The sequence below is a fragment of the Phoxinus phoxinus genome, assembly GCF_949152265.1.
Source record: "Phoxinus phoxinus genome assembly, chromosome: 4".
Classification (NCBI taxonomy): domain Eukaryota; kingdom Metazoa; phylum Chordata; class Actinopteri; order Cypriniformes; family Leuciscidae; genus Phoxinus; species Phoxinus phoxinus.
The window spans coordinates 22,621,717-22,647,491 of record NC_136879.1 but is presented as its reverse complement, the minus strand read 5'-3'; the positions used below and the strand labels follow the sequence as shown (position 1 = coordinate 22,647,491).

The 25,775-nt window shown below is 38.0% G+C and overlaps 1 protein-coding gene across 2 annotated transcripts in view; it reads right to left on the bottom strand.

Annotated features, from left to right (window-relative positions):
- Positions 1–23,102, bottom strand: part of nbeab (neurobeachin b) — a gene marked incomplete at its 5' end in the record, with an annotated part of 258,401 nt that extends 235,299 nt beyond the window's left edge. For both annotated transcript variants that reach the window (XM_079608909.1, XM_079608908.1), the window contains one exon: positions 22,830–23,102. In XM_079608909.1, coding sequence (XP_079465035.1) covers positions 22,830–23,102 — 273 coding nt within the window. The remainder of the gene's footprint in view (positions 1–22,829) is intronic.
- Between the last annotated feature and the right edge of the window lie 2,673 nt (positions 23,103–25,775).

Genomic DNA, 25,775 nt, shown 5'->3' with positions numbered 1-25,775 from the left:
CTGGCGTGTAAGTGGTGCCAAGGCAACATGTGCATCTTGCATCCTTCAAGATTTTCTCACCTCAATGTTTAAAGCAGAAGGACTGAGAAAGACTCAAGAGAAAACATGATTTATAAAAAAGGATAGAATGCTTAGTAGCGGGGCAAAAAAGAGAAAATAGATTTTTAGAAGAGAACGTTTTACATTCACTGTGCTCCTGACAGTTATTTGTCTGGTGACCGAATCTAATGGCATCTGTCGTGCTTTTTTCGTAGGTCAATAGGTGACGTGTATCAGGACTGGTTGCCTGGACACTACTTCTAGAAAAAAGCTTTTTAGAAACAGATGAGGTACAAAATGAAGGTGGAGCACCAGGAAGCTTCAATAATTCACTTCCTGCTGTTGATTGTGCCTTTAACTATACCGGAGCACAGCTTTCTCCATTCATCAAAAGCACAGAACAGCCACTCTCCCACTGAGCAAATGCTTGCAGGGGTTTGCAATGGCCATTCCTGTAAACACCATTATTTGTTTTTCAATCAAGGTTCTGTAAAATAGGCCTACATATACATACATAAAATACATACATTATATGTGAGATTCTGCTCCACAAAATGTGTGCCCATATTAAAGGGATAGTTCACCCAAAAATGTAAATTCAGTCATCATTTACTCTCCCTCACGTCGATCCCCTTTCATCATCGGAACACAAATGAAGATCTTTTCGATGAATGAGACCCTCCATTGACAGCTACGCAACTACCACTTTAACGCTTCAAAAAGTTTATAAAGAAATCGTAAAACCAATTCATATGCATTGAGTGGTTTAAAAAAAACATTTCTGAAGAGACTCGATCACTTTATATGATGAACAGATTGAATTGAGGCTATTATTCACATAAACATTCATCAACTCAACACATCAGTTGTGGTAAACGAAAGCTCAAGCAGGTTTGCTTCAGACCAATAATATTTGAGGTGGTCAAAGCTAGCCAATGCATGTTTGACGTGCGAGAACCAATGAGGTTTGCGTCAAGCAGGTTCGGTTGAGCCTTTGTTTATGTTCGCTGATCAATGTTTGTAAATAATATACTAAATAAAAACTGTTCATCATATACGATCATGTCATAAAATGTTTACTAAATCAGAAATCGCTCAATTAATATGGACAAGTTTTACGATCTCTTTATAAAGTTTTTGATACGTCAAAGTGGTAGTTGCGTAGCTGTCAATGGAGGGACAGAAATCTCTCAGAATTCATCAAAACGATCTCCATTTGTGGTCCGAAGGTAAACGAAAGTTTTACGGGTTTTTGGGTGAACTATCCCTTTAAGTCTATGGGAGTTTTTCGCCCGCCGGTCTGAACATCGTATTTGTACACCTCTCCTCATTAAGCAGCACGATTTGACAACAAACAATAAATGAAAAGAAAGGAGAGAAGATCGGCCCCGCTGCCGTGTTGTGACACCAACACTGAATGGGAAGAGGTTTCTCCTGAAGAGCTGCTCGTTGATCAGTCACTCTCTGTAGAAATAGCAAACTGTACGACAAACTGTGCACAATGTGTTATGTGCCGAAGTTTTGTCCAGAAGATTAATAAGTATGCAAGAGAACAATATAGTGATGCTGTTACGATGCGGTTGAAAACAGGAGGAAGCAGAATCCACATGCAGCAGACAGACACAAAACTTGACAGACACAGACTAGGGAACAGTACTCAGGAAAAGAACAACCAACATACAGTACTACAACAAAATCAAGAACTCACAAAGACTGACCTAGACACAGGGCTTAAATACACAGGCAAACAAGCTTAACAAGATAACAAGGGGGCGTGGCTAATTAGAAACACCTGGGGAGACTAATAAACAAGAACAACTACAAAGGACTACAAAACATGGCACAGAACAGGAAATAACAAAAGTCCGCACAAGACAGGAATCATTACAGGTGCTTTGCAAGCACCACTAATAATGATAATTAAAAAAAAACTAAATATCCAAGAGTTAAGATGTTTTGAGGACATTTCTTTACTTTTGTTCAATACAAAATACTAAATCAGAACCAAAGAATTAGGCCTCAAAGAATCACATACTGTACCTGCATGTACTGTATGACTGTAACAAAATATAAAGCTGCCATTGCTTTACATGAAAAATGTGTTTATATACACAATGGAGACACACATACCACTCATTTTAGGAAAAATTATGGTGACAAAAATGAAGACATCAATCAAAAATAAAATAAAAAAATGTATCTGAATAGAATACAATTGAGTGTGCAGACCTGATCTTCAATGGGAGAACTCAAGCAGGACGGAAGCTCTGAAGTAAAGGGCAGACCGCAGACGGAATAAAACAGAAGCCTCAGAGTAATACAACATAATCTAATAGGACTCTGATAAAAGGAAAAAATATATAGGATTTATACAAAGTTCTGTCATGCAACTCTAGATGGTGCAGGCTGATAGGTTCTTAACTCAATCTGCTTGCGATCACATCATTCTCTATAGGGGCACAGGTGATTGGTTCCTGCTGTATCAGTAGCCAATGAGCTCGCTGCTCAACCTTCAAATACTTGGTAAGCATTTGCTATAGCAGTGCAGCGCTTTCAGAAAACGGTCTCCTTCCCCAGCTCCACCTGTATAGATCTGCTACGCGTGATTCATTCATGCGCCTTTCAGGCCCCGTTTACACGTACATGGTTATTTTGAAAAACGGAGACATTTCCCTTCGGTTGTGCCCCTCGTTTACACGCAAACGGAGAATTCTCCTCTGAAAACGATTCTTTCTAAAACACTGAGTTTTAGGCAGCGACGTCACAGTATGTGACTATTTTCGGGATTCTGGTTGGCTAACATGGGCTTGAGCTTCTCGTTACACTGCCACCTACAGGTTTGGCATGCTCTTGACGGCATATACACGGGTTCGTGTGCACAGGGTTATTTTTGAAAACAAAGAGGGGTGAAATGTCCGTTTATGAAAATAGACGTCCACGTGTAAACGTAGCCTTAATGTCATGCGATATATCGCCCAGCCCTAATTCATGTGTGTTATATTGTACAGCAGCAGCATGTCTTGCTTGCTCACAGCAGCGTGTCGTCGTGACTCATGTGTGTATTGGCAGTAGCAAGTCCCGCACTTACTCTGCAGCAACAGCAATAACCAACAGCAGCGGCAGCATAGCCGATCTATTCCAAACATATCAGCCTTATCTTGTTATATCCATTACCATGCCAAAGACTCATGGCAGAACTACGTTCTTCAACCATTCTGAATAGATTGAACTGATATTTCATTAAAAACAGACCAAAGGAGAAGCGCTTCAATAATGCAAAATTGGGGGTTAATTGAATTGTGGTTTAGCAATGAGCAGTCAGAGCATTACAAATGAAATTAGTCATTGGATGTTTTATCCTGCCGTTTCTCGCATATTGGAATAATGAGCCATAAACAGTAATGGCATCTTTAGTCACCTTTCTGATCTCTGAACAGTTGCTGAAATAAACCCCCTGCAGCTGCACTTATTTCCTTTCCTTCAGCCACATTAGGTCTGAGTCACTCTTATAAAATTCCGTGCCTCTGTATCTCTACAAAATTGATACATCCTGGCTGCACGGGGCCAATAAACATCATAAAAATTCACAGAACGGATTGCATTAACCTTTAGCAAAAGCTAACTTTAACAAAAACAGGCAGCAAAGAAGCCATACCCTCCACCGTATTTAGTTTATACGAGCACTAAACTTGGGGCCTTATTAAACTTATTTTCTATGCATATGGAATTCAAATGAGAAAATATGACAGGTAAATTGAGACTACAGCTTCCTGCTGACATGCTAATCACTTTCAACATTTGAATACATTTGCATCAAAGTGCATTCTCAAAGTGAAAAATACACATTATCAAACAAATGCAACATGCCCCTCAAAACAGGGGACTGCGAGTTGAGATCTAACACAGAGCCTCAAGCAAAAACCTACAATGAATCATATTAACAGGTTTATCTTTCATAGACAAAAAATGTCATGCTGTGTGACACTGTTAACAAAGATACTACAAAGTTACGCCACTACGTCGTGTAATTTGTAATCCGGACTACAATCTGCAAGTAATCAGCCAAGCACTGTATATGTAATTAATCATGCACTACATTTTTTAGCTATTATAAGTGATCCTTTAGAACAGAATGCTTTACAGACACACACACACACACACACTCACACACACACACACACACCAGTATATATATTAAATACTAACGTCTTACATTTAATTTTTTTTTCAAGTTCAGAGTTAACTGAATGCTAGCTAACTTGCTGTGCTAACAAGTGAAGTTACTTTTTCAGTAATGGATGTAATTTCCCTCACACACACACAATATTAAGAATCCACATCATGAACCCATTTTAAATCAACATTATATCCACTGAATTAAAGGAATAGTTCACTTTAAAATTAAAATTCTGTCATCATATAATCACCCTCAAGTTGTTTCAAACCTTTATGAATTTCTTTCCTCTGCTGAACACAAAGGAAGATATTTTGAAGAATGTCAGTAAGCAAACAGTTAACTGGTCCCATTTGACTTCCATAGTAGGCTATTTTTTTTCCTACTATGGAAGTCAATGGGGCCAGTTAACTGTTTGGTTACTGACATTCTTCAAAATATCTTCCTTTGTGTTCAGCAGAAGAAAGAAATTCATACAGGTTTGAAACAACTTGAGGGTGAGTATATGATGACAGAATTTTCATTTTAAAGTGAACAATCCCTTTAAGGCCATGACAGATCTTTATTGTAGGGCATGTGATAAATGCTTTAACATAGTTTGAAGTGGGGTTTTTTGTGTGTGCAAGATTTCAAAGTTGCCCTAAGATTCAGCCATATATAAAAGATCTGACACCTCTCAAAAAGAATGCTTTGTAAGAGTATTTTGGCAGACTTTGGACTACACAAGTATCACATTTCCCAGACTCTGTTGGACCAGCAGTGCACGCCAACACTTACTGAACGTTATAGCAGAAATTGAATTCCACCCAAGTCATAATTTCAATCTGCTTACTATGTATTACATTCCTCCCATAAAAGAATGAGACAATAACCTCATTTATCAGTGGGAAGTGAGATGGGTATTGAAAGTCCCCCTCAGTGCCAAATCTTCTTAACAGTGCACAAGCAACAACTTTGAACAAACAACTGAGTGGTTTCAATATAGTCGTACCGCTGAAGAACAACCCCCGACGGGACTTCACTGAATACTTCAGCCCGTTTCCCAACAATTACACCGAATTTAAAAGAGAACAACTCATGCTAATAAAGCAGATGGCAGTCTGGAGTTATCAGAGTCCCTCAGGTAGATATATGAATGTGATTACATATTACTTCTGATAAGAAACTGTGTCCTACAAAAAATGTTCAATTTGTTTTTATGTTGTGCAAAATCATTCTCGTGTGACCTAGCTACAAAGTTTTGCTGCCTGATTTCTTTAAAATTCAACTTCTTATAGACTTAGAAAGGATAAAATGACGGATGGCAACCTTTGCTAAGGTACTGTAGGATTGGTTTCAAAGAGGAATTGAATGTTTTTGAATGAAATTTATGTTTTCAAAGAGGACGCATTATGCTATTTTACATTTTCAACTTTCTTTGAAAAGTGTGTAATGTTTCTATTTGATCTTGAACAAGGCCTGCAAATTTACAAAGCCTTTAAAACCAGTAAGCACTGTTTGTAAACTCCCTAAAACGCCTCGATAGTCTTCTCGAGTTTTCTTCCGGAAACGTTCAAGTCGCAGTGTCGATCGCTTAAATAGGTTTCCGCAGAAAAGATCCCGGTTGAGTTGTGTTGATAGTGGGTTGAAACTTGCGGAAGGGGTGTGACATTTCAGAAACAAACGGTTGACCAATCACAGCACACTAGTCCAGCCGACCAATCAGAGCACTCTGCACTTTTCAAAAGGAGAGGCTTCATAGAGACAGGAAATAAACAGAAGGTTACTAACAGACTGGGAAGAGAGGTACTGAAATAATGTGAAAAGAGAATGTGTTTTTTGAACATTCAAGCATGAAGAACTTTTCAAGTATACCCCAAAAAAACAAAATCAAGCCTTTGTGCAACGGCCATATTATGACCCGTTTAAGGTGACGGGTCAATTCACGTTGTCAATTTTACGGCAGTTCGAAGATCCAATGTTTGCAATGTATAGCACATGGTGACTGGAGAGTACTTATAATGCAGAGCTATACATCACAAACAGACTACTGATCCCTGCTGCTGCTGCTGGAGACTAAAGAACATCATGATCACTCCAGACACATGAGCCGTGAGCGGCAGGGACAAAGACTCTGCAGACCACTCTACTGCAATCACAGAAAGACATGAATGAGGGTGTTGGATAGCCACCAGCTCTGGTTGTTTCTGTCAAGCATAGACTGAAAATACAGCTGAAAGCAGATACAGTCTTTGCTAGCCATAGATGTTGCTCACTCTGAACTACGGTAGCATCATTTATTTATTATATTATACACACATATACATGTTGTAAATGAACCTCACTGTGAAACCAGCTTTGAGACCTCTGAAAACCCCTTTCATGAGCCTTACACGCTCTGAATATACCTCTTCACTTTGCAGCGGTGTATGTATTTAATTAAATCACAGCCTTTGCTGTTTAATAATCACACTCAGCCATATTGCATATCTGAACACATTCTTCAACACCTATGTGTTGCAGCACAAGTGCAAGTGTCAAACTGAAAGCATGTCATCGACAGTACGTGCCGTCAAATATAATGAGGGCCACTTGCCACGAAGCCCATTACACACACGCTGACATCAAGTGCCATACGTGGAGCCATATGCGGACGTCTAAAGAAACGCACATGAGCGTGTGCATTTCTGGTGAAAAAACATGTGGGTCTCCATGGCGATGACCATCTGCACAGCTTCCAGGGGGCTGGTGGGGTGATGGACTCAAGCCCAGGCAAGGAAACAGTCCATTCATTCCCAGCTCTATAACGTGTGATGTCCTGAGAATGAGACTACTGACACCTATTCATGTGTCGCCCATAAACAAACTTACCAAAGATCACTTCAAGGTGCCTGTGATGACATGGAATGACTTTAAGGGAACGGTAAAAGTTGTGAATGTGATAAAAGGTAATGTTTAAATAATGTCATCTCCGTCAATGGGACAATGAGCATTCCAAAGAGTCACTTTATGAGGTTCTGTTTCAGATATTATGCTACTTTAGAAAACATTTGCATACTTATGCAACTCAGTAGGTTTTGGGGCAGATCTACAGTATGGTCAGATCTACGGTGTGGTCACAGACAATGTCTAAATTTCAACCAGCTAACCTTGAATGCAAAGCTTGGACCAAATGCGGGTAGTATTCAGCAGTCACTCCTTCTAGCCATTTTGACGGGTTGAATTTTATATATAATGTATACATTTTTCAATTGTCTTTCAAAAAAAGCCATCTGAGATAATAAACTAAGTGCAATGTGTTGTCAAAAATATAGATTTTTCTATACATATCGATACTGAAATATCTGAAACAATTCCAATTAGGGCTGCACGATATGAGGAAAAGCTGCGATGTGCGATAACATTGTTTAATATTGCGATGACGATATGACTTGCGATAAATGTGATTGTTAACTACTGTTCCCATGTCTTAGTGCTTTAATAGGTTCTTTGCGTGATAGGTCAAACGTTTATTACCTGCCTGGTTCAGAATACACGATTTTAGTGCGATTTTGGCACGATCCGTTTGACGTATGGGTGTCGTGGAGATTCGTAATAATGACAACGGGCGTCGGGACGCAAGATTCGATCGTTTCATCTCGTATAGTGTTTCATAGTGGGCGACAACCTACGTCGCGTCTGCAATGCTTCACGACAGAAAGACTATAGCATGTTTAATTCTTTAACGGTCCTCGACGACGGGTTGAATATGTGAGCGAGGCGAGACGTGAGTGAGTGCAACAGTGAGTGTGTGTGTGCGCCAGTGAGCGTGTGAGCGTATGTGTGTGTGCGTGCGTGCGTGAGTGAGCGAGTGAGTGAGTGAGCGAGGGACAGTGAGTATGTGTGTTTGTGTGTCTGTGCGTGCGAGTGAATGTTTGCGAGTGAATGTGTGTGTGACGGCACGCGATGACTGGTCGGAAAGCAACGTGTTGTCTGACATGTTTCTTGTCCACGACAAGATTTTAGGAGTCAAAAACGTGTAAGTTAGTGCTAATCTGAACCAGGCATTATTCATCGTGTCAGGCTGTCTGTTGCGATGTGTTCATCGCGGGAGTTCATATCGCGATGACGATGAAAATTCGATGTATCGTTCAGCCCTAATTCCAATACTTCATTTCTGCAGAATAGATACAAGATACCAGCTGCGCGTTCTCACTCTCATCTCTCCGACAGCGAGTTGACACACAAACCCGCCTCCCCTAACTCACTCCTTTAACAAGGCTTGAATTTCGCCGTGGGATTGCACGAATTGCACATCATTTTACTCATTCCCGCAGATTTTGAGCTCACACCCAAAGTGTGCACACAAAGCTGCCTTTCAGTACTAAATCAAAATCTTTTTTACTGCTTATTGCGCTTAAACAATCAATACCGGTCTTGACCAAACAGTTGAGAAAGAAAACGCATGTGTAACAGTTATAATGGATCCGTGTGTCAGGGTTTAAAGTGACAGCGGCCTAATATTATGCTAAATTATGAGATGTTTTTCCCTATGGTATCAATGTCAAAATTGTGTCCAGTGAACATGCTGAGTGGCTAGTAACTTTGTAAAACCACCAATACCACAAAAACACTAGTCACAGTGGCTGGTGAACAAAAAAGTTAATGTCAAGCCCTGGTTGCATGTGAAATAATGTGATGGTCAGACTTCTGTTAGGATACACAGCAGGGGAAACAAAATAGTGGGGATGGCTGGGTAAAAATATTGATTTATTTTATAATCATTCTCATTTTGATGAATCGATAACGATTCTTAAATCCCAAGAATTGATATTTTGGTCTATGCTGTTTTCAGTTGATGTATGAACGAAACTTTGATATGAAACTAGGACTCAGCTTTCACATTATGTCAATTTTAATACGATATTCAAGCAATAAATGGCGTTTTGGCACTTTTTCATATCGCTGTGCAGCTCAGTTCAAGCGGCACGTGAACTGATCATCTATTCTGCTTTATTACAGTAAGAACTAAACATGACTGGACATCAGATGCTATGTTGAAAGATACAGTACAACTGACCAATATCCATATGGTCTCATGTAATCACTAAATCAGTGTTTCAACCGCGCAAAGATGTCAATAAAACAGCTTGTAAACAAACACTTAAATGTTACATTTACCTCACATAAGCCATTCAATGTCCATAAACTTGTTAGTAAGCTAAATTAACTCAAGAGAAAAGCATTTTGCTAAATATGCACTGTGTTACATATTCATTGTATTTTTACTTATACAGTACTGTATGTTTGAATATCCGTCGTTTTCACGACAGCCACCTTTTAAATTAAATTGTTCACCCTTTATATTTTAAGAAACGAGTAGAAACAATTGTGTCATTAAAAAGCTATTATTATAACGTTGTTATTATAATAAACTTCCTTATGTATCATTTAAATGTAGCCTATACAAATCAGCTCATTTTAACCAATGGTTCGGACAAAACAAAAAATACAGTTATATTGTTTAATCCAATCTTATTATTCTTATTCCAATGTTCAATCTGAATTCATCATGATAGATTTTAATATCACTAAGATTTCAGAGAACATTTTGATTTCACTCTTTCATGTCAGAGTAAAGATACCATCTGAGGTTGGTTGTTCATAAAAAAAGATATAAAGGTCTAACTTGAAATCACATCTTGTAAAGGCTCTTTACATGCAACGAGCTAAGATTGAGCTACAAGTATAAAAAAGCTTAAAAACACTTTAGAAAAAAGGCAAAGGAAGCCGGGATACTGTCTGCTTGGATCATAAATGTACACAACATCACTTCTGTGGGCCCACATAGTTCAACAAGGGTGATGACTCACCAACATAAAAAAGCTTCAAAGGCACATAAATATAGCCAAGTACACATCAAATATAGTCGGTGTGGGCATGTGTGTCTTCTGAGCAGTCTAACAGATTGTGCGTTCGTCATGCAGGTAGCATCCAAATGATGCTCCTTTTTGCATTAGCCTTTGTCCACCGAGCTTCTGAGGAATTCAGACAGCCCTTTCGCAAAGGCAGACAGGAAGATAATGCACCATCACTTCCTCCCCCGGAGTCACAGAACATAAGAGAGACGGGAGAAAGAGAGAAGGGAGAAAGAGAAGAACGGGATGGCACCATGATATATTTATTAGGACTACCCAAAGTGTCTGTATTCAAAGATTGTGTGAATCCTGTGACTCAAGAGTTTGCAAACTTCTTAAAAGTCTATCCCCGAAATAGGAGCAGAAATATGACTTTGGAACTTTAAAAATAAGGCAATATGGCAGTGAGGTTTGTATCTTGCTGTGCTTAGACATTAAAATGCGGCCTGCATTTAAAATGTGACATAATAGACTTACAATAGACTAGCAAACAAAAACAAAGGATATTTTAAGGATTTTTTTTACACACTCTTCTCAAAAAGTTACTATGTATATAATTTAGGTAAAATGTATATATAATCAAGATAAAGGTAAAAAAAATATATATATTTTTAAATTTTCTTCACGGTTCACAAGTTTTTATATTTCATTGTTTCTCCAGCTTTATTGATGAACAAGTGTGCTAACCTGAAGAGAGAAAAAAACATTATTTGGGCAAAATAGATGCCACAAATGTAGGACAGGCATAATTTTAAAACATAATATATAACAAAAACACAAACAAGAGCACAAAGAAACAGCACTTTCTATAAGTAAATCTCACTGAATTCAGACGATTTTAATAACTCCACTTTGGGGGGTTGGGTTCTGTTTCATGTAGACTGATGATAGATTTTCATAATTTACAGCAGTTATTAAAAGAAATGCTTCTGCGTGTGGGTTCATTGTGAAACAGGTCTGTCAAGGAGAATCTGGTTATGAGCCCACGGGAGGAAACACCTCAAACACACACCATGTATCTTGTGAACTGCACTGTAAATAAAACGTTCAATGATTGGAGACATTGTGCCTCATTTCTGATGTGCCGTTTTTCGGCAAGAGGCAAAACTGGGGCAACATGAATTTTAAATGCTTCCTGTGAAGTACAAAAGCCGTGCGCACAAAACACGGAGAGTGAAATCTTCCCCTCAAGCCATCTTCAGAAAAAAATAAGACCCGTTTTTTGGTAATAAACGGATTCCAGTGCCTGCAACTGATATGGCCCTTCCGGAACAGCCCTATCTGTCAACCCGGCTGAGGAGAAACAGAGGGCTGAGGCAACGCAATGATCCCCGATTGTTCCAAAAATGTCAGCTTTTCATCATCACTAAATCCTCCGTCTTGCGGAGGGCATGGACGAGAGATAGGAGCACACATGCCCAGGGTCCTCCCAGAGGTCTGAGGCTTTACACGAGCTGCTCGCGCTCCGCTGCTCAATGCCTGCTGTTCTGTGACATCAGAGACGGAGTCGGTGGGGAGGAAAGCGGAAGACACGGAGCATTAACTTCCTTTAAGCTCTGGTCCCACACCATAAACATCTTCTCAGTTTTGGACTTTAGTTTAATGACAATCGGAGATTTATGAAGGACATTTCACCGCTTAAAATAAAATACATAGGCTATATATAAAGAATGACACTGCAATGTGACACCGTCTGTGCTGCATGAGGTACAATATTTTAGATATTATTGTTATGTTATTTATTTATAGGTGAAAAAACATAGATACAATGGATGTAGTATCTGTATTAAAATTTGTTGAAATTTTTCCTTTACAATAAAACTGCATGTAAAAAACACGGTAGTACTGTAGAATTATATAACAAATCAGTTTACAGCAACTTAATTAATTGAATACAAACACAAAAAAGCAAAAACACATCTGATGCACATTCTTTTTTAATAATTGTATAGAAGCAGTTGAAAACCTTGCTGTATTTGTCATATAATAAGTAAATCACCATCTTGATCAGCCCAAAGTGATACTAACACACCTGACGTCGCAATTACGTCACAAATACAAGCTTCCCACACCACATGAACCACTAAATGTATACCTATATACATCATTCAGAGTCAGTAAGTGTCATATGAGGTTCTCGCTGAATTTGAAAACCAATAATTTGTATTATGTCCCAAAATTATCTATTGACGACGTCAAGGCGGGGAAAAAATAATTAAACGGCACACTCACACTGGGGAGTAAAATCACTGAATATAGGGAACAATTTCAGATGTCACCAATAATTACTAATGTCATTTCAATGGCTTAGGCTTAGATTAGTGCTTCCAACACCCTTACAATTTGTCCTTTAAAAGAAAGATATTTTTATCTCATCATTTGTCTTTTTATTTTAAATGCACCCCAGTTACATCATGAATCACTATTGCAGCTATTTTTTAAATGTCCTTTAAAAAGAAGACCATCCAGTCAGGATAGCACTCAGGGGTGCAACAGATGAGGTTTGTATCTCGCTAATTCGTGATAAGCTTCATGTACGTGTTGCGATCAAAACGAGAATTTTCGGATTAGCTGTGTCATTTCCCGTTTTCTAAAGGCAAATATGTATTTGCTGAAGCAACAGTCCTGCGCGTACCATTCCAGAACTCTACACACAATGCCAGAGGACTGTGACTAATGCTTTGGACACAGTTACACTTTATCCCTGACGTTAACAGGACTCACTAGATATGCATGAAAAGCACAACTCTCACATTAACCATCAAATTTCACCATGAAATCAGCAGATTTAATTTATCTGAACAGCTGTTTCACTTCCAAACCCTAGGATAGCCATTATTTCCTTGACTGCTTCTCTAGTCTTGTATATCGACTGCCCATAGGTCACATTTGCATGATCTGCTATCCGCACTCGTTCATGACTGGAATAGTTTGGGATATAGCTTTGGAGAAGAGTTTAAAAGGTGAGCTCTTTATTTTGGGTCTTCCCAAAAGTTTGGTTTTAAATTAACCTATTATTAACGTTCATGGAAGACAGCACATGACTAGTTTAAGTAAATGTTAACGTTTTACTTCCTTGGCATATAGGTAATCGTTAATGGAATGATCAGAACATTCCCAATTATCTTTGTCAGGGAAAATCAATAATTAATTATTAGTCTGTGCTCTTTTCAGTATAAGGACAAAATATTTCCTCACACTTTAAAAACATCAAATAACTTATTTAACAGGTAGAAAGAAAGACAGACAGACAGATAAATAGAGATGTTTTATATTACTATTCCATAGAATACTTGGCTCTGATTGGTCAACCACAGCATTTACCGGTGAAATGTTATTTGTTGTATGGGACCGTGGACTTAAATTATTTTATGTTTTTGAAAGAAGTCTCTTGTGCTCAAAAATACAATAAAACAGTGATATTGTGAAACGTTATTTCAAATAATGGGTTTTAAAATGCAATTTATTCATGTGATGCAAAGCTGTATTTTCAGCATCATTACTTCAGTCTTCAGTGTCACATGATCCTTCAGAAAAAAATCTAATATGATGATTTGGAGCACAAGAAACATTTCCTATTAGTAGGCTACATGTTGAAAACAGATTTGCTGCTTAATATTTTTGTTAAACCATTGATGTTTGTCCTGATTTATTTGATGATTTGGAAGTTTTAAAAAAACGCCTTCATTTGAATCAGTCACACATCCGTTGTTGAAATATTAATTTATTTAAAACAAACTTACTTGGCCCTAAAATTTTCGATGGTAGTGTAAACATTGTACATAAGGAGGAATTGCAAAAATGAGGAATATTTTCAACAAGGTTCTACAGACAGGTAGTCTCACCCCCATACTACAGTACATGCATTGGTTGAGGGCACATTTAACCTACACCATTTTTAACTAAAGTCGGTAAACTTTTTTTTTATTTTGGCCGACAACGGCGTTTTGGCAGCCTGAAAAAGCACGATTTTAAAATCAGGTTTCAAAGTGCAAGTTTTAGAAAACGATTCAGTTATCGTGTCCTTGTAAACTACAAAAACGTGAGTTTGCGAAAACTGTGACGTCATGCGCATGCTTATTACGTATATAGGCGCGTAGTGTTTCTTTACAAAGTGACATCGCCAACTATATCGCTTTTAGTCGTTTTTGTGGATTCATTATTGTATGTGCGCGAAAAACCTTTCTGTTTTTAGTACATCGTTGGTGTGTAATGTAAATGTAAGCACCCTGAGTCAGTGTTGCTGTGTCGGGATGCGCTTTTTTGTGTGTTTCAGTCAAGTCAATCTGTGAATGGCTTATTTATCGTCTTTGCATATTAAACTGCCACTAGCGAAAGTATGTAACATAAGAAGAAAAAAAACACACTTCAGAGATTTAATATCATCTAACATTATGCTAATGAAATTAGCAACTAAAAACAGAAAACAAAAATTAAATCATTAACTGTGAGTCTGTGACATTAAGTTGAATACTGAAAAGCAAATAAAGTTGCATTCATGCTATTAGCACAGTCAGATAAACAGCTCTTTAAATCTTATGAAAGTCTGGTGACTATGTTTTGATGGAGGTTTTCATGCCTACACCAGGTATTCAGTCTTTATCGGCAGCCATGGGGAGCTGATAATCCAGGCAAGCACACAGCGCAGTGGGGCGACAGAAACACACCTAGAACCTCATTACCAGCGTTCTGGCAGTAAGCATGTCTGACCTCTGAAAAATTAGCTGCTCTAGCCAATTCTACACAGCCCACTTAAGAATTCGAGTTTTAAAACCAATATTTCATCTGGGACAGCGAGGAGAAATGGAGCAAATGCAGGTCAACACTTTATCAGAATTTGGTGGCTCTCAGCACTGCGAGAGGCAATATCAAGGACCAACATAACTTTATATTAGATAGCAGAAGAGAGAACGATTTGTCCCAATTGAGGCCCAAAGTCACAATGGCAGAAATAAGCCTAAGAGGGAATAGCTAAGCGGCTGCTTAGGTGCAACCCTCTATGTACACTCTGAAGCTCGAGTCGCCATTGGCTAGTCAATTTTACTCGCAGACTTTTTAGATGGAATGCAAAATAATATAGATGATGAAAATCTACATAAATAAAATCTAAATACAAAATCAAAATTTCAAACATTAAAGACAAGTAAACAGTCTGTAATAAAATAAGAACAAATAATCAAACTACAAGCAATACCACAAATAAACCCAATAGAACAAAGATACAAATTAACTAAACCGTGCTTTTCAGGTAGATCTAACATTAGTTAAGATATAGATTAGGTAGATTATGTACAGAAATTGAATAGTGATCAAATGTAAAATAACACAGCATAGTCTATTAAATATAGATTAATCCTTGTTAAAGTTACACAAGTTATTAAGTCAAGAGCAGTGTTTTTTTGCAGTGAGTCTGTTGCTTGATTAACATTAAAAACAGACAGCAGCAGGAATAGTAGGCTGCTGTCACTTTAAGATATGCGTTGTCTTTCACGAATGTTTATATTAATTTAAGGTATAACCGACTATGTTTACTAAGATACTTGCCAAGACACAGGCATGTTGACATAACTTTGTGTGAAATTGTCCATTCAAGTGCAAGAAGACATGCAAGAGAAATCAATCTCGTCTTTGCGTGCTGTCAGATGCGGCAAAACATGTGCAAATGATAAACAGTGACCATTCCGTCAACTCTTGGCCATCATCGGGCAGTGCTTCGTACATTTAGATCTACTCATCTCTCTCTCGCTCGCTCTCTCACGTTGAGTGCGCGTTTGAGAGAGAAAGCGACAGAGGGCGCTCTTGGTTCGTACAGATCAACAGGCAATTGTATCTGCGCTAAACGTATTTTTGCCAATGTACGATTTCACTCGCCTGTGATTCAGTTAATTTACTAGCCATTGGCTAATTAAATACATATTTAGTCACCTAGCAAAACATTTGGTCACATATTTGTTACTAGGGCATTGCTTGTTGGTTGCTTACTCGCCAAGGTAAAAAAAGCACAGGTCTCAAGGAAATGTTTGTCCCTAAATAATGCCCACAATCTTCCTTCAATGAGATTTTACCCCTGTTTTGTCTACTAAGTAAAAATGGCAAGTCAGATATTTTTTTAAAGTATTAAGATGTGGTCATTTACTGTTGTTTGGCAAATTTTTGTGGCCAAAATCCAGTCATTTCAATCGAAATCCACACAATCTGGAATGTATTGCCCAGAATCCTACTTCATTTCACCTCTGTATGTCTACTGAACGATTTGTTTTGTGCAAAATCCAGTCATTTTTTCAATGGGAATCTCCACAATCTTGATTTTCTCGTGAAGACGGATGATATCCCCGTGCCGTTTTCGCAAAGGGTTCAAGTGGTCACAAGAATTTGCCACGTTGACAACAGAACCTAACTTTGGACTGAAATTTCTCTAATGAAATCCATCCGTTAGCTGCAAAGTGTAAGGTATTATTCATGTGCATATAGTACAAATGGTGTGAGATACACATTGCAGTTTAATACTTATGGTCAAGCAATACCAATGAGAGAAAAACCACAATAGGGTTTGCAAACTTTGACCCAGCGCTGAGAGTAAGTCCTCATATATGGCATATTCCAAGATGGATGTCATCTCTTTCAACCCTTTGATTAATATGGCAGACGTGCAGCAAACAACCAGAACAGAACGGCATCAACGTGCCTTCTAAGATTGGAAACATCCTATGTGGGATATTACAAATGGAGAAGAAGAAAAAAAAATCACTGTGGTTTATCAAGTCAGCATTTAATTTTATGGCATTTATTTGTATTCCACTAACATATGACTCTTGACTAAAGTAAATCGGCATGGATATAAAACAGCAGTGATTGTTTAAGACAGCACGATTATACCACAAATAGATTTCTGTTCACATTAACCTAATTTAACAATTTTCAAGCAATAAAAGCTACAGGGTAAAACATTCTCACTTTATCAGTATAACAGCTTTCATTTTAGACTTCGCGGCAGAGGGAGATTAACAACATAGTCGTTCTTAATTAGTCCAGATAAGACACATTGTCAAGACTCAGTCTGGTAGCACATGACTGGGAACACGAGATCTCTCTCTCTCTCTCTCTCTCTCTCTCTCTCTCTACCGCTAAAGGGTCCTGTGTTCGCTTCTGCGGAAATTATGGATATTTGTTGTCGATTAGGCCTCTGAAAAGCTTTGTATAGGAATCAAACTGTTGAAGGGAATTAGAAGCAACAACATTAACCTCCAAGCTCATTATTTCACATTATTATCGTGAAAAAGTCGCTGAGATTAGGCAATCATTTGAGAGAGTTCATCATAGTACAACCAAAAAACTTCTATAAAATTTGTATACTGCTATAAAATCTGTAAAAACTGTAGAAAAATCTCCACACAATGACAGTTTATAGTGACCATGGGCTATCAAACTCCACAAAGGACAAAAAGGCGAAATAAAAACACCATAAAAGTAGTATTTCAAATCATTTCTCACACTTCGGATGAGGAAAAGACTGAAATTGGATGCCATGGGTTCTTGTCACCACGTCAAACCTGAGCCATTTAGGAGCCATTTTTATTTGAGAGCTGCATACTGAGTTGAATCATTCACTCTCAAATGATTAGAGTTAAAAAGCACTTCAGTTTCAGCTCGTGGTCACGAGAAATTGTTGATGAATGGAAGAAAGCCGTGTGAAGAGTTCCTTTGCATTTCACAGTAAGTAGGTTTGGAATGACATGAGGGCGAGTAAATAATGACAGTTTATATTTTTGGATGAACCATCTCTTCAACTAATGAACACAATCTTGTTCACTTTCAAACTTTTCAATGTTCGATTCAATGTTCATTGAAAGATTTCACCTCACAGTACAAGCATGTTCTTCAAATAACCCTTTGAGGAAAGACTTTTAACAGAATTTTTCTGTATTAACAGAAAAATGCTTCCGTTGACCATGTTCAATGGTCGAGCACCTAATCCTTATGCTCAACAATACTTCAACCTTGAGTTGGTAGACAAGTATAAAAGTGTATGTGTGTGTGTGGGGGGGGTTGTATTTTTTGTACAAAAAATAACAGCATAACGTAAGATGCTTTACTTTGTGCAAAGAAACAAAAAACATCCATGTCTCAATGCCTGAGCCTTCACTGTTAAAATGTTGTAGTTAAATTTAGTAGCAGTGCAAACATTTCAGAGATATTCTATTTCTAATACGTATTCTAAGGTTTATAGTGCTGTAACTGAATACAAAGAAAGCACAGGTTCAAAATACATCACAAATATAATCTACACATCAAAGACTGAATGCAGCTTCCAACTCAAAGAGGAAAAGATGACCTTCTGGAAATAGACAATGCTCTGTATACATATTTGTCTTTCTGCTCCATTTATTGTACAACTTTTTCTTAAGGGATATTTTCAAGACAAAAAAAAACAAAGGTTACACTGGACACAACGCATGAACCCAATGTTCCGATTCTTCATTGTCCATTTGCGCTTTGTACAGTGGAAAGTTAGTACAGTACCATCTATGAATAAACAAGCCCAATTATCAATGTAAACAGAATAGAACAAAACAGAGAATGTCTTTGTCCATACAATGAAAGTCAATGGGGTCCACTGTTTGGCTTTCTTCGTACATAAACAGCTTTTGGGACGACACGAGGGTGACTAAATGATGACAACATTTTGAAAACTACACTCAAAAGAGAAGATCAGAAGTATCATTTTCTAGACATATTTTTTTATTTCATTCAAACTCTTCATGAAACATGGAATCCTTCTGACTTGGTTCACGGAATCATACAAAATACATTTTTAGATCCAGCTTTGAAAAGATTCTCTTTTGCAGTTTGTTCAAATCCTTGGAAGAGCTTATTAATTGTTAATGTTCTCTGTATCCTACTAGTCACTGTTTCACCACCCACAGGTCTGAGTTTTAACTCAAAAGTGTAACAAACAGCAGCAAATAGGAAAGAAAAAATAGGGTTGGAATTTATATTGGCTTTGAATTTTACACTGGATGCCTAGTTTCCTTCAGCTAGATTGAGTCCGGCTTTGCTGGCTCTACCTACAGTAAGTGTCTTACCTGGCTGACTAATGGCCCTATTTCCTGTTCCTGCTCGAACACCTCATCCTGTCCAACACGAGGGATGCCTGTGACACATTGCACTTCCGGAACGACAGAGTTGCTTTGTCAAAGTCTCCCGGAGAATCAGACACACAAGATTTAAAGTGTGCTGAAAGTACAATGTGACAAACAAGGTGCGACTTCCCATCGTTTCATTCCTTTGGATCAGATTTAACGATACGATAAAGTCGAGTGAGAGTGCTGCCTCGGTCAAAAGAGCCAAAGTAAATCTAGCGGGATCAATTCCATTACACATCTCTGAGTCATTGCACACTAGAGACTCCAGCGATCAATTCTTAATCGAGACATCAAAGCAACCACACCACAGTACTGTTCTTCTCATATACTGTGTTTCTGAGGCGCTGACAACAAAAAAGCGGTGATGATAACACAATGGCGGTGGGATTGTAACTATTAATCACATTACAAAAAAAATGTGCACTTCTCAAAAATGTCTCTGGAACGACTCACTTTGACAGTCACATCGTGACTTGTGAATTCGCCTCTCTGGTGAGATTTGCCTGGGCGTGCTTGTTCTTCTCACTTCGGTTACTCAAGAGATGTCCGAGTTGCACTGAGAGTATCAAAAGTCAATTAGAGTCACAGGGATATGCCTTTGCCCTGACATGCCAATGCGGCAACACATTTGCCCGGTATGGTCTCATTGCACCCGTCTGTGACAGAACGGCTGGTAATTAAACTCTGCAGCAGGAACAATGAGATTGCAAATATCAAGGTTCAGATGTGTAGGGGTTAAAGCAGTGTGGCACATCGAAAAGAGCTGGGCCTGGATCGCTCGGGTGACATTTCTAACACGATAAACTAATGAAAAAGGAAAATCGATATTGGATTAAACAGAGGATCAGCTCTTCGTTATGCTGATCTAACAGTGAAAAGTATCAAATTGACACTACAATAAAAAAAAGACTTAACGGTACCAATCTTTCAGTGTGTTGCAGAAAAAGTTAAATGTTGACGTTAAAAAATGATATGTCCACCTGCCATTCACATGAGATCCCAGCAATAGCAAACAACCAACAATCCAATCAATTCCCAATGGACAAAATCAAGTCCTTCTCTAGTTCGAGAAGCTGTTTCTCTCATGTCACAATAGAGAAGAAAAGGCTTTCACAACTTCCGTGTAATGCCGACTGTAACCTTTGTTCACATAATAGAACATCAACTGTTGCATCAAAATGCCTGTCTTGGTGATGTAAACACTGTTGGTCGGTCTTAAAGGGATAGATCACACAAAAATGAAAATGTTGTCATAATTTACTCACTCACCCTCAAGTTGTTCCAAACTTGTATGAGTTATTTCTTCTGTTCAACACAAAGGAAGATATTTTGAAGAATGGTAACCAGACTTCCATGTTTCCTGGTTATCAACATTCTTTAAAATATCTTCTTTAGTGTTCATAGGGTGAGTAAATGATGACAGAAAGTTCATTTTTGGGTGAACTATCCCTCTTTTAACTGATAAACCTTTTTTTTCACCAGATAAAACAATAAAAAAGGCAATTGCAACTTTTTATCTCGCAATTTATATCTCTCAATTTTTAGTTAAAGTCAACATGAAACGGTAGTTGTGGTAGTCTTTTCTTCCCTATAACTTATATCCAAGTGAAATGGCTTCTGGAATGAGGGGAAAAGTAGGGTGGGACTGGATTTCGCCCTCTGGAACTGATTGGATGGTAGGAAGTTGGGTGTTGCCAACTAAATGGAGGCAGATCTGAATGCCAACTTGCAGTTAGCTGTGGAGGATTTTTAGTCCCACTCTCCACCAAGACATACGTCATGAAGAGAACTGACACCGTTTCGAGGGGGAGGGGAGGTTAACGTTTTTAATTGAAGATGCATATTCATAAAAAATAATTAAAAAAAATAAACGTTATGTGCACGGATAAATCATTTATAATAACCACTGCAACATTCGGTAAAAAAATTAATAGAATTTGTCTATTTTGATTTCATGGTGACTTTAACATCACTCAATTATGACTTTTTTCCTCAGTATTCTGAGTTTATATCTCTTTCCAGTGGTGCCTAGTCTACTTTCGTGAATGAAATGACCTGTCTGTATCACCAAAGGCATATTTTGTATTCATAATGCATGAAATCCCATACACCAAAAAGGTACACAAAACTCTCTCTCTCTCTCTCTCTCTCTCTCTCTCTCTCTCTCTCTCTCTCTCTCTCTCTCTCTCTCTCTCTCTCTCACTAAAACAACTGAAAACAACTGTCTGACTGATAAACACTGTTTATGAACATACAATTTGTGCATCGTGGCTGAAGAACCCTTGGCAAATGGTGTCTAAGGGAAGGGCAGTAATTATTCCCTCCACTGTCAAATAAGAAATGTACCCTGGCTTGCCGTAAACAGCAGCACCTGTGTGAGCTCAGGAACCGACCTGTTGTCTAAAATGCTGTCAGCATCGCCTCCTTGACTCACCATGAGCTGCTATTGTGTGAGACAGACAGCAGTCACAAAAGAAACACCTGATCCTGAGTTTTTCTATGCTGGATGTGCCCCTGGTTTCTTAAGCTTCATTCCTCAGTTCAATGCATCAAATTTTGTGAAGTCTGTGATTGTCAAATCAATCAAATTCTGAAAATCACACCCAGGCGGATGAATATCTTAACATGGTTAGTCTACTCCAGCAGGTCAGTGTTGTTTACCCGACAGCTCATTACTCAGGCTATTAACTAAGAATCACAGCGAGTACAAAAGTTTGTAATACCACAGTTAAAGAATAAGTAATGTTTGACCAAACACCCTGGTCCAGGTCTTCTGTGTTCCACGAAAATATTTTAACAAATACTCAGCAAATCGACTATTAACTTAAGACTAAAGTTCATTATAGCTAAGCATGCCATAAGCCTGCCTGTTTTTACACAGTCAAAGAACAAGCAAAATCAAATCTCTCTCTCTCTCTCTCTCTCTCTCTCTCTCTCTCTCTCTCTCTCTCTCTCTCTATATATATATATATATATATATATATATATATATATATATATATATATATAGCTATAGCATTATGTTTTTTTTTTTTTTTAAAAACATGTTAAACTTTCAAATTAGTTTTTTTTTTGTCAATATCAAGCATAGGCCTATATTAATACACTGCCAAACATTTATTATTGATAATAATGTCAATAATGTATTGATAATAGATGTCCAGTAAAACATGCAACAATTTAGCCTATTTTAGAAACAAACTTGTTTAAGACAAAATTTGTTTTCAGAAAATGCATTTTTAAGTTCCAGTTTCACATTTCCCAGTGTAGGATAGAAACATGGTGTCATGCTAACTACAGCAGGACACCTGTTTGGTTACTGTTAACAAGTATGACAGACACTTTGCCATATGTCAGTGACTGTAATGAGAACATAAGGGCACAAAATAAATGCTGCATCCGAACACTCACAATCTGTGATATAATGTCACAACATCATTCATTCATGGGGTTTATGACTCCCAAAGTCAGTCTCAAAACCTGAAAAGCTGCCTATAGTGCAGCTGGATCGTTTAAGGAGCCCCAACAAAAAATGCTGTTAGCCTACGTACGTTAGTGAATATGTTTTGAAACACAGCCACAAGAAGTAACACTTACCAGATTCAACACTGTTTCCACTATGTCTCTATTGCTGACCTCGCCGACTTGAATGAGACCGGAGAGCACTGCGAATTTCGTCTTGATATTCCGGATCGGAACCGTGGGGTTTATCACCCCGGCCGGTAGCACCACCGAGCCGGAGCAGGACATCATCATCATCATGTCACCGGTACTGGAGCCCGCGGTTGCGGCGGCGGCGGCTCCGTGATGCCTGTGGCCGGGATGAGGTGCTCTGTCGCCCGGCGTGGCCACCGGCTGAACGCTCGCCATATCCTGTCAGCCGCGACGTTTAAAAACAGCGCTGTATCATCAAGAACAGGAGGTGTTTTAGTCAAATCAAGTTCGATTATTTTGAGCCACTTTAAAAGAGGGAACAAAATCTCCGATAGTAATTAAATATCCACCGGCTGTGAGCCGAAACGCATGTGGCAGGTTCACAGTAGGCTATAGATACTCAGGTCTGGATGCTCCGCACTGTACTTGAGCTCGCTGGCTTTCCTCTCTGATTTGTGTTCAGTGGTTCAGTGATGTAGTATGTGGGTTTGCATTACCCAGCTGGGTGTACCGATCAAATGTTTCTCACGCTGGGAAAACGCCCTCTATGTGCAGTAGACTACCATAGGCTGCAGTGTGCGTCCTGTCTGCACCTACATGGGTCGAAGGGAAGATTATAGACTGATCCCCACCGATCAAACAGGTAGCCTGAACATGTGGTGCAGTGTAACATACACACAATCACTGTACATTTTTACATTATGGCGCAGCAGTCAACTTGTTTCTCTGTTTTCTCTAAGATGGATGGATGGATGGATGGATGGATGGATGGATGGATGGATGGATGGATGGATGGATGGATGGATGGATGGATGGATGGATGGATTCTCTGAAAAATAGTTGGATGAATGGATGGGTCGATTCTCTAGAATAGATAGATTGATAGGATTCTCTAAAACGGATGGATGGACCCTCTAAGATAGATAGATAGATAGATAGATAGATAGATAGATAGATAGATAGATAGATAGATAGATAGATAGATAGATAGATAGATGGATAAATGGATGGACGGATGGATAGATAGATAGATAGATAGATAGATAGATAGATAGATAGATAGATAGATAGATAGATAGATAGATAGATAGATAGATAGATAGATAGATAGATCGATAGTTAGATAGTTAGATAGATAGATGCATGGATGGATGGATGGATGGATAGATAGATAGATAGATAGATGTGGTAATTCGCCTATAATATAATTTATTAAATATTGTAAACTAAAACATGTTTATTATCCATGTCTGATCTAATGATGACCTGCTGACTGTATATTATGCCTTACATATCATGGGTTACTGGTGCAATCATCAGCAAATGTAATATCTGTAACATTTCAGCAAACCATACTGAACTTTAGAATTATTTGTGATGGCAACTCAAATTTCAAAGGTGTCTTTACTATTATTTGGTATTTATAAGTATTTGGACAGTCAGCAATAACATTCACAACCTCATGAGGCAAGGTTTCAATCGTTTATTAAGATGAAGCCAGTAAATGATCAGGAGACACAAAATGTCTGACTGCATTACAGTGACATTAATGATGTTATTAAGCTTTTAGAATGATTATTCCTGATCCATTCCCTGCTGAATGTACACACACACACACACACACACACACACACACACACACACACACACACACACACACACACACACAGTGTAGGCCACTGCATAATAAACATGAGGTGTAAACGGATGGGTCTTGTGACTAAAAGGAATGAATGTGAATCTCTTTGTGTATCTGTATCATTGAAAAAAAAACAAAAACGTTTGACTCACCGTGGTGAGAAGATATTATTCTGTCAGTCTGATGCTATATAAACCACACAGTTCACTATGACAGAGGCCATCTGATGGATTGATTCTTTGGCTGTCTGCTGGAAACCACACCATGAGGTTTGATGTCTATAGTGTGTGTGTGTGTGTGTGTGTGTGTGTGTGTGTGTGTGTGTGTGTGTGTGTGTGTGTGTGTGTGTGTGTGTGTGTGTGTGTGTGTGTGTGTGTGTGTGTTGAGTCTACATCCATCTGTAATGCTCTCACATGATTAAAAACCATGGAAATTTATTTACAGCAACAAAGTGTTATTCAAAGTTCATTTAGTGTAGTCAATGCACTCCATGATTGCATAAACATGCATTAAAAATTAATCCTTTTTTGTTTGTATCATTGTTGTCTCCCATTTTAACATCCAAAGAAATTATGATGAAGCAGTTTGATATCAAAACACAGTAAACAAGCTGAGATATTTGTAACTCTGCAGCTTTTGAAGCATTTTATGTAAATATATATATTTTCCAATAAAATCTGGCAGTCATTGACATGAAGGAAAGAATTGTCATAGATAAAAACTGACATCTAGTGGATAAGAGAAGTACTTCACCTTTAAGCAATAATATTTTGGGTTGTGTTTAGAAAAAGCTTGAGAAGAATTCATTCATTTTCATGAAGGAACCAGATCGTTCAAAAGTTTGGGGTCGATACGATTTTTTTTATTTTGAAATAAAACAAAAATGTGAAACAAATTTTCTGTTTTAGAAATTATATTTTTTAAAATGTCACTTGATCCTTCTGAAATCATCCTAATATGCTGATTTTGTGCTCAAGAATTTTTTTTTATTATTATGTTAAAAATCTATTTTTGTAGAAACGGTCAGATATTGTTTTCATGAAGTGATTAATAGAAACAGGATTTTTTTTTAAAACAATATTTACTAACATTATACTGTCACAGTTTAATACATCTTTTTTAAAAATCATAATAACCCTAAACTTTTGAACGATAGTCAAAATTTATGATTATGGTGTTATTGTTATGAAAAACTGTTATTATATCAATGATCATGTAGATGATAGGACAAAGAAAAGTACCACCAAAAA